This window comes from Podarcis tiliguerta (genome assembly GCF_965153285.1).
Source record: "Podarcis tiliguerta genome assembly, chromosome: 12".
NCBI classification, from domain to species: domain Eukaryota; kingdom Metazoa; phylum Chordata; class Lepidosauria; order Squamata; family Lacertidae; genus Podarcis; species Podarcis tiliguerta.
Genome location: NC_139545.1, coordinates 53,417,343 through 53,427,828, shown reverse-complemented (window position 1 = coordinate 53,427,828; position 10,486 = coordinate 53,417,343). Strand labels below are relative to the sequence as shown.

At 45.2% G+C, this 10,486-nt stretch overlaps 1 protein-coding gene and 1 long non-coding RNA gene across 2 annotated transcripts; one reads left to right on the top strand and one right to left on the bottom strand.

Annotated features, from left to right (window-relative positions):
- Positions 1-271: 271 nt before the first annotated feature.
- LOC310661100 lies at positions 272-1,539 on the top strand. The gene is made up of 2 exons (XR_014503705.1): positions 272-505; positions 876-1,539. It is a non-coding gene; the product is annotated as an uncharacterized lncRNA (long non-coding RNA).
- A 2,243-nt stretch (positions 1,540-3,782) lies between these two features.
- On the bottom strand, positions 3,783-6,162 carry LOC310660961 (5-beta-cholestane-3-alpha,7-alpha-diol 12-alpha-hydroxylase-like). Its single transcript, XM_083406589.1, has one exon. It carries the CDS (start codon positions 6,014-6,016, stop codon positions 4,475-4,477), a length of 1,542 nt encoding a protein of 513 aa, XP_083262715.1. The 5' UTR covers positions 6,017-6,162; the 3' UTR covers positions 3,783-4,474.
- Positions 6,163-10,486: the final 4,324 nt, after the last annotated feature.

The following is a 10,486-nucleotide window of genomic DNA, read 5'->3' as shown; positions in this document are numbered from 1 at the left end:
TTAAGAACAGTTTCAGGTTAAGAACGGACCTCCGGAATGAATTAAGTACTTAATCCGAGGTACCACTGTACATAAAGAGCAGTTGTTATTGCTAATTCATAGCAAGGTGAGGGGCCCAATTCACATACCAAGTTCAAAGGCTCTACACATGCAGCGTTGTTTTTTTTAAATATTTTTATTAGGAATTTCAACAAAACATTTTATCAAAAAACATATCCTTAATTCCCCCTTTTTTTCCTCCTCCCCCCGTCCCATAAAATACCCCCCCCCCAGACTTCCCTTAGCTCCTCTCCCTGGTTTATCAATAAATGTTATTCTCTGCATGTTACAAAATTGTATAGATCCTTAGTTTATCTGACTGGCTATTATCAATAGAAAGTTTGTGAGTCTTTATTCAAAACCTGCCAAGGAGTCCAGTTCATTTTGTTGTTTACACCTGCAGAGTTAATCAGCATGAATAGCAGGGCATCCACAGTAAATGATGATTCGATTTGCCTTTCTGCCAGTGGAGAGGCTCATAGAATCATAGAGTTGGAAGAGACCACAAGGGCCATCGAGTCCAACCCCCTGCCAAGCAGGAAACACCATCAGAGCACTCCTGACATATGGTTGTCAAGCCTCTGCTTAAAGACCTCCAAAGAAGGAGACTCCACCACACTCCTTGGCAGCAAATTCCACTGTCAAACAGCTCTTACTGTCAGGAAGTTCTTCCTAATGTTTAGGTGGAATCTTCTTTCTTGTAGTTTGGATCCATTGCTCCGTGTCCGCTTCTCTGGAGCAGCAGAAAACAACCTTTCTCCCTCCTCTATGTGACATCCTTTTATATATTTGAACATGGCTATCATATCACCCCTTAACCTCCTCTTCTCCAGGAGCTAAACAAGCTCCTTCGCTTGTTCCTGAGCTCCTCCAGCCAGTGGAGCTGGTGGTTAGGATTGCCACTGCCCCAGTTTCAGCTCTACTATCTGCAATATTTTAAAAGCCATACTATTTCCTTGTGCTTTTAATTAGAATTAATTCCTCAGCGTGCTCAGCTGCGGCTGGTATTGGCTACAGTCATCCTCACTGCAGCTTTAGCTAATTGACCAGGTGTCCTATTTTAGCACACTGAGGTAAGTTTAATCATACAAGTAATTGACTGTGCTATAACTGAACACAGGTCATGCGTAGGTTTTGCTCATCTTTGCATTGAAGCTGTGTCAGAAGATACTTACGGCATGATTCAACTATTATGGATGGTGGCATTTATTTTTATGGTGTTTAAAATAGCTATATGTACCAGAGTTATGTAGCCTAACTATTTTTAACTCAGTCAGTCAGTCAGTTTTATTGCAGATAGCCAAAGGCTGCCGCAATGTACACAGAATCATTCAACAATTAAAAGGAAATATACTGGATTGGTACAAAAAACTTAAAATGTTTACGTTATCAAGACATTACCTACTCTAAACAGAGCTATAAAAGTACCTTAATATACAAATTAAGACATTAAACAATAAAATTTATAAGCTAAAATTATCACATGGCCTCTAATATATTTTTTAAAAATGTTAATTAATACAGTGTGCAATTATATTCGGAGTTTGGTGATAAAGATAGAATATAGCTTGATGTAGATAGGGTCAAATAAATTCATCTCCTTTAGATGGTGGCTATCTTGGCTATATAATTTGCTCTAATTTTCCTATTTTTAACTAATTCCTCAGCATTTAAGTAAAGTTAAAGGTAAAGGACCCCTGGATGGTTATGTCCAATCAAAGGCGACTATGGGGTACGGCGCTCATCTCACTTTTCAGGCCAAGGTAGCCAGCATTGGTCCACAGATAGCTTTCCAGGTCATGTGGCCAGCATGACTAAACCGCTTCTGGCACAACGGGACACCTTGACAGAAACCAGAGCGCACAGAAATGCCATTTACCTCCCTGCTGCAGCAGTACCTCTTTATCTACTTGCAGTAGCGTGCTTTTGAACTGCTGGGTTGGCAGAAGCTGGGACAGAGCAATGGAAGCTCACCACCGTTGCATGGATTTGAACCGCCAACCTTTTGATCAGCAAGCCCGAAAGGCTCATTGGTTTAGACTACAGCGCCCCCTGCGTCCTCAGCAGTTATAACACTGAATCTCTTTCTGGGTTTGGCTACCTAAGTATACACAGATACACAGTGGCTACAACAGTTTAGCTGAAAGTGGGAAAAGAGGACCATGTACCCCCGGATAAGTTATTCAGCTGCTGATTAAATAGCACAATGCAAAATAGATTAAACATCACAACATATGAAGCAAGCTTGCCTTTTGAACTATATAAATTCATAACACAGTATTAAAAGCATGTAACTAAAAGATAAGGGAGGAAACTCTTGTTGAAGAAAGGAAAATAACCCAGTACCCAGAGTGGTGAAGAGACTAAAAGAAAGACAGCAAAACTAGAAAAATTGCACAGCAATTTTTTATATACATATAAAAAAGTTGGATTTTCGGAGCTTTAAAAATAGCAAACAGAAACTGAACAGGGCAATCACAATTCATGTAAGGAATGCTATATTCACAGTGTTTTGCCAATGTCTCATAAGAAAGTGTGTCAAAAAAGCACAGCCATTCCAAAGTAAACACCCAGTTCTATCGATGCTTCTGTTTGGCTCCAGTAAATCACACAAGATCTAAACACTCCATAAATGCAGGAAAATAAGTTTGCACAAATATCCTTAAGCATGTTCTTCTACAATTTAGTTAAGCTTCTCTCCTCATAGTAACGGGCTTATAGAAGCCCAGATCCTGGCTTTGTCAGCTCTCTCACCTATTCTTCCAGTGTACGCTGTGCTAATCAAACACAAGATGTCACAAACTCTTGTGCTCTCCCATAGCAGTTAGGAATATGCACAAGACAGGTGCTTTATACCTAAGCACGACTTCCCAAGGCAGCAGACAGTCGTGATCACTAATAAGGCGAGAGCATTGCAGGGCAAAATATGTTGCCTTAGAGCAGTGATGGCCAAACTTGGCCCTCCAGCTGTTTGGGGACTACAGTTCCCATCATCCCTGACCACTGGTCCTGTTAGATAGGGATGATGGCCGTTGTAGTACCAAAACAGCTGGAGGGCCAGGTTTGGCCATCACTGCCTTAGAGGCTTAGCAATCACAGGTGTGCATTGTAAAGCAGCGGTAAAGAATCTGGATCCCACTTGATGTTGTAGGACTCCAACTCCCATCATCCCTAACCGCTCACCATGCTAGCTGGGGCTCATGGGAGGGGCAGTCCAACAAGATCTGTAGTACCACAGGCCAGCTGCCCATGTTGCAAGGCAAAAACATGTACCGTATTTTTCGCGCCATAAGGCGCACCTGACCATAAGGCGCACCTACTTTTTTTTTGGGGGGGGGGGATTCAAGAAAAAAAATATGCGGCTCTTGGGGGCTTTTGAGGGAGGTGGGGGGAGTGAGGGAGCCTCACTCTGTCCCTTCCCCCACCTCCCGCAAAAGCCAGGGATAGCTGCGCGAAGCCTCCCCAGGGCAGTGGGATGAATACTCCCCACTGCCCTGCGGAGGCTTCAAAGGCTACCCCAGAGCTGCTCAGGAGCTTGTCGGGGCTGGTGGGGGAAGCCTGGGTTCCCCCCCCCCCAGCCCCAGGGACCACGCATTCGCTCCATAAGATGCACATACATTTCCCCTTAGATTTTAAGAGGAAAAAAGTATGTCTTATGAAGCGAAAAATACGGTAGTTTAGTTGTCTTAAAACAGTGAATATTAGAGTTTGAAACTTTTAAAGTGCTGGTATCAGGTACTGTGCTCGAGCTGTTGTGGACTACAACTTCCATTAGCCCTAGCCGGCATGGTCAATGGTAGGAGGTCAAGGTGTGTTGCAGTCTGGAGTTGGTCTACATTGGCTATCCCTGAGGGAGAGACTAAGAAATTAAACTAGAAATCAGGAAGTCACCTTTCCCCAGCTTTAAATCATGCCTCTGCCATGAATCTATAAATTGGCCTTAGACCACTACTTTCACAGCAGACAGCAGGCCCATGCAAAGCTTGTCTGTGGCCCAGGGCAGAAGTCTTGTTAGAATAAAGTTAAAAATTCAAACAAAAAAAGCCGATTCCTGGGCAAGTGTACCCGGCGGCCTACCACCCTCCATGGGCCTGGCTGACGGACTCCCAGGAATTCATGAATTGGTCAGGGATAGTTGACTGTGAGCCAACAAGAACCGCATTATTCTTTCTCTCCCTATTCTAGAAGCTGCACGTCACCCAACTTCACTTTATCTGATGAAAGAGGTTGTAACCTGTGGAAACCTATCCTACTTACCGGTAATTAGCTAGAGATGCCAATGTACATTTTCTCCTTTGCCAATACTAAATAACACAGACAGTCTCTATAATTATACTACTCCCTAGCGAAAGGACTTTTGGAAGATTAACCAGTTTAGTTTTCAGTTTGGGGTATACAATTGTTGCAAGCCAATGTATAAAAGTCAGGTTTAAGTTTAGGAGCGCAATCGATACCTAAACTGAATATCTTGAGACGGATGCACAATTCCAAACCCACAGCGGCTTCCATCTACTGGTGGGATGTCCTCTTCTGCATTGACCAGTTCCATGTCAAAGCAGGTGAGCATCAGGATCACAAACATCTTCAATTCACTAACAGCAAAGAATCGCCCGGGGCAAATAGACGGCCCTCCGCCAAAAGGCATAGTGTATTGTTTGAGCTTTTTCCCATTCTTATAGAACTCTCTTTTGGTGCCATCTGGGTTCAAGAACCTGTCGTATTTGAATGTGTGAGGATCAGGGTGGATTTCTGGGTCCATATGCAGTCCAAGGAAAGGGAAAAGAAGTAGATGGTCTCCTTTACGAAGGGTGTATTCTCTCCCATCAGACATTTTAAGATCTGTATCCTGCATCACACTTCTGAACAGGAAGGGATTCGCTTTCAAGCGCAGTGTTTCTTCTATTGTACTGTCCAGAAGAGGAGTCTTGATTGTTTCCAGGGACACATCGATGATGGGGCTCCCTGGATTCACTTCCTGGCCAGTCTCTCTCAGCACTCGGTCCACTTCTTCCCACACTGCCTTCATTGCTTCTGGATACTTCAGGAGATGCAGAAGAACCCAGAAGGCAGCTGGACCAGTGTTGGCTTGAGATGCCCAGAGGAGGAGAAACATAAATTGTGTCCTCATCTTTTCGGTCATCCCAATCTCAGCCATTTGCTGATCTTGCTCAGCTATCCAATTGCTGATGTTATCCTTCTGATAGATCTTTTCTACCGACAGTATGTCCCATAAGAATTTCCTCAATCTTTCTGTCTCCATTTTGCCCTGAGGGTCCAGAATACCAAAAACCATTTGGGGAAACAAGTGGTCAAATTTCTGAAAACTCCCAAAAAAATCTCCGCGTTGTGTTAGTTTATTCTCCTTAGCGTTTCTTTCGCTCTCAACATCTTTGTCTGGGTCAGTTCCAAACAAAGCCAAAAAGGCAGCCTGAAATATTGTGTTGTAGCTAAAGTGCAAAACCCCATCCTGCTTCCATTCTCTCTTATTCTCACCTGAATCCCAGGTATGAAGCATCACGGTCTTCAACTTCTCCATCATCACCTGGTTCAGGGCAGCTAGACTTTTGCCTCTCAGATACTTCTTGCTATTTTGCTGCACAATTTTGTGATGAGATTCGGATGCGTGGAACCTAAAAGCGTTAAAAACTATTTTCAGTCCAAACGTATCAAAATCCAGCTTGTCTTTCGACTTCTTTATTATATCCCGGTAAGTGCAAGGGTCCAGCACAAAATGTAAGTAATTGCCCCCAACCAGAACCGTGAAAATATCCCCGTGTTTCTTCTGCATGCATTCCAAAAATTCTACAGGTTTCTTCTTGAAATGCATCCCATGTCCTAGCCATGGAATGAAGCCTTTGTCCAGAGGAGGTTCCTTGGGTCTCCTCTTGCGAAATGCTCCTACTGCATAGAGCCCACCAAATAGAGTTGCTAGGAAGGAAGCGAAGAAGACACAAAGCGCAGTCTCCCAGGAATCCATAACTGGTGTTCAGAAGCCAAGCCGCTCAGCCAACCCAAAAAACCAATCCTCAGCTCTACTTATAATGCACCTGCTTGGCTGTCCTGCGTAAAACTGCCTCAGCTCATTTGAGTTGGCAAGCTCTCCTCACCATTATTACATCATTACAGCATTGCACTATTCACTCAGATTTATGTTCTGCTTGTTCACAAGCTGAAAAACCACTGAAGCACGTGAAGTGGAAATTATTACTGGAAGTATGTTACGACAGCTTGCTAGCTAGGGGAGTGAGATTCTGTTAACCGAATTATATGGTTACCAGCTCCCTGGGTCAGCAGCTGTGGTACAGAACCACTCAGCCTGTGATTCACTTTCAGTATTAGCCCAGTAGCATTGCAATTATGTTCCGTAGTACATTGTTCTAGGTTCTCCTAAATTCCTCAGTGCCAGATCCTCCTCGTATTTCTTAGGTTTAGCAAAGGTTAGAATTAATTGAGCTTTGACTAAACTATGCCAAACACAGAAAGCCCTTGATTCAGCTTTTGCTGATGAGTCAGGTCAGCTTGACTCATCAGCAAAAGATGAGAGCTGGACCATAAAGAAGGCTGATTGCCGAAGAATTGGTGCTTTTGAATTAGGGTGCTGGATGAGGCTCTTGAGAGTCCCATGGACTGCAAGAAGATCAAACCTCTCCATTCTGAAGGAAATCAGCCCTGAGTGCTCACTTGAAGGGCAGATCATGAAGCTGAGGCTCCAAGACTTTGGCCACCTCCTGAGAAGAGAAGACTCCCTGGAAAAGACCCTGATGCTGGGAAATATGGAGGGCACAAGGGGAAGGGGACGACAGAGGACGAGATGGTTAGACAGTGTTCTCGAAGCTACAAACATGAGTCTGACCAAACTGCGGGAGGCAGTGGAGGACAGAGGTGCCTGACGTGCTCTGGTCCATGGGGTCACGAAGAGTCAGACACGACTAAACGACTAAACAACAAGAACAACAACAGGTCAGCTTGGCAGAAGTAGCTGAGGTCATTGGAGGAACAGAAGGCCGATGATGGCTAGCCATTATTAGCCCATCAAGGAAGCCATTAAGAGGTACCAGCTATGGAGAGGGGCCAGACAAGAAGGGTTTAGGAATTCAGGTTGGAGATAGTTTTGCTGGGTTACTAGCAAGCCTGCTGCAACTATGGAAAGAGCTAGAGACCCTCTACTGTGTGTAATGCTGGTATTCTCCCACCCGACCCCCAATCCAAGCTCAGGTTGTATTAATGTGTAAATAAACCATATATCATAAAGACACCACTGACTCCACTGTGCCTTATTGTCCGACAGGAAGCACAGACCCCATGATCCTTGCACTTCTGTGGCTGGCGTGTAACAATGTAAATCAAGCCAGTGTGATTGAGATTTTACTTGTTCCTACTTGAAGAGATGTTAATTGCTTTCCTATCACATGTTCCTTCATGTTCTTATGAAGCAGCCACTTTACCCAACTACACTGGCTGCCAACAAAGCCTATTAAAAAAACCATCTAAAAAGCAGCACAGAGTAGCTGGGGAAACCCAGCCAGATGGGCGGGGTATAAGTTATAAATTATTTATTATTATTATTAGTTTCCAGGCCTGATTCAAAGGGTTGGTTTTGACTTAAAAGGTAAAGGTAAAGGACCCCTTGGAGGGACCCAGGTGGCGCTGTGGGTAAAAGCCTCAGCGCCTAGGGCTTGCCGATCGAAAGGTCGGCGGTTCAAATCCCCGCGGCGGGGTGCGCTCCCGTTGCTCGGTCCCAGCGCCTGCCAACCTAGCAGTTCGAAAGCACCCCTGGGTGCAAGTAGATAAATAGGGACCGCTTACTGGCAGGAAGGTAAACGGCGTTTCCGTGTGCTGCGCTGGCTCGCCAGATGCAGCTTTGTCACGCTGACCACGTGACCCGGAAGTGTCTCCGGACAACGCTGGCCCTTGGCCTCTTAAGTGAGATGGGCGCACAACCCTAGAGTCTGTCAAGACTGGCCCGTACGGGCAGGGGTACCTTTACCTTTTATAAAGGACCCCTGACAGTTAAGTCCAGTCGCGAACAACTCTGGGGTTGCGGCGCTCATCTCGCTTTACTGGCCGAGGGAGCCGACGTTTCTCCGCAGACAGTTTTTCTGGGTCATGTGGCCAGCATGGCTAAGCAGCTTTTGGCGAAACCAGAGCAGCACACGGAAATGCCGTTTACCTTCCCGCCAGAGCGGTACCTATTTATCTACTTGCACTTTGACGTGCTTTCAAACTACTAGGTTGGCAGGAGCTGGGACCGAACAATGGGAGCTCACCCCATTGCGGGGATTCCAACCGCCGCCCTTCCGATCGGCAAGCCCTAGGCTCTGTGGTTTAGACCACAGTGCCACCCGCGTCCCTGGTTTTGACTTACAAAGCCTTAAACAGCTCAGGATCATAGTACCTCAAGGACTGCCCCTCCCCACATGAACACCAGAGGCTTTTCATGATAGGTCTGGAGGGTAGCAACATGAGAATGTGTCTTTTCAGGAGAGAGTACAGTATTTAAAGGGGATTTTGCACCTTGAATTTAATCCAGATAGGTTTTGTTATGCTGCCTGTTGAACTTTTGACTTTAGTGTCCAGGTTTCGTTCAGGTCTTGATAATTTAACTACTTTATTAATGGGGTTCTGTCGCAGGGTTTATCAAAAGGGCTTTCCCTAGCATGGCTCGTATAACATGCATGCAGCAGTCTTTCTCATAGGCCAAGGAGAGAGGGAAACAGTGGAGGCTTTGTGCTTAAACATTATGCACCATTTTTTCCTCTGTGCCCTCACACTACACATCCCCCTTGCAAAAACAAAAATACATAGTGTGTTGTGATGTGTCTGTTCATGTTTGCATCAAAGCATACTACGATACAATACGATATCTTTATTGTCATTGTCCCATACAGAACAACGAAATTGAAAAATCTACATAAGACATTCAAACACCCCTAAAAACTCTGAAACCCCATTTTAAAATACAGTATTCTCCTATAGAGACTCCTTATACTGTGTTTAAAACCAGAATTGCATTTGGGTAGAAACTGTTTCTCAGACAGCTACTCCTAGTCTTTATAACCATATACCTTCTTCCAGAAGGCAGAAGCTCATCCACTCTTTGGGCTTGAAAAACTTCATGATTGAGGTTGAATCCTGACAAGACAGAAGTACTGTTTTTGGGGGACAGGGGGCGGGCTGGGGTGGGGAGTCCCTGGTCCTGAATGGGGTAACTGTGCCCCTGAAGGACCACGTGTGCAGCCTGGGAGTCATTTTGGACTCACAGCTGTCCATGGAGGTGCAGGTTAATTCTGTGTCCAGGGCGGCTGTCTACCAGCTTCACCTGGTATGCAGGCTGAGACCCTACCTGCCCGCAGACTGTCTCGCCAAAGTAGTGCATGCTCTAGTTATCTCCCGCTTGGACTACTGCAATGCGCTCTACGTGGGGCTACCTTTGAAGGTGACCCGGAAACTGCAATTAATCCAGAATGTAGCAGCTAGACTGGTTACTAGGAGTGGCCGCCGGGACCACATAACACCGGTCTTGAGAGCTCTGCATTGGCTTCCAGTACGTTTCCGAGCACAATTCATAGTGTTGGTGCTGACCTTGAAAGCCCTAAACGGCCTCAGCCCAGTAGACCTGAAGGAGCGTCTCCACCCCCATCGTTCTGCCCAGACACTGAGGTCCAGCTCTGAGGGCCTTCTGTTGGTTCCCTCTTTGCGAGAAGTGAGGCTACAGGGAACCAGGCAGAGGGCCTTCTCGGTAGTGCCGTCCGCCCTGTGGAACACCCTCCCACCAGATGTGAAGGAAATAAGCAGCTATCTTCTCTTTAAAAGACATCTGAAGGCAGCCCTATTTAGGGAAGTTTTTAATATTTAATGCTGTATGGTTTTTAACACTTGATTGGGAGCCACCCAGAGTGGCTGGGGAAACCAAGCCAGATGAGTGGGGTATAAATAAATTATTATTATTATTATTATTATTATTATTATTATTATTATTATTATTATTATTTTCAGAACGATTAGTGCTTTGGTCCATGAAATATACTCAGAGTCGCAAAGTGATTTCATGCTCTTTATTCAGCTCATAGTGGTGAGGAGGAATGAATGAAAGTCCCCTCAAAGTATCTGCTTTATATACATTATTTACACAGTGGGCTGCACATGATTGGCTAATTCTGGAATTCTACTGTAAGCCAATCCGGTTGTGGATTCACCTATATCTGGAGCATGATTGGGTGGTTCCTGCCAACCAATCATACTGCTGCATAGTTCTAGGACCAATCAGACTGCTGCATTCTGAATCCTATTGTTCTAGGACCAATCAGACTGCTGCAGTTTGGATCCTATTCAACTCAGTACATAACAGTCCATATCTGCATTGCTGTCAGGCACAGGTCCGAACTGTGCTCTGCTGCAGCCTCTTCCTGTTCATTAAATCCTGTCACCTTTTCCACTTCTGATAGCT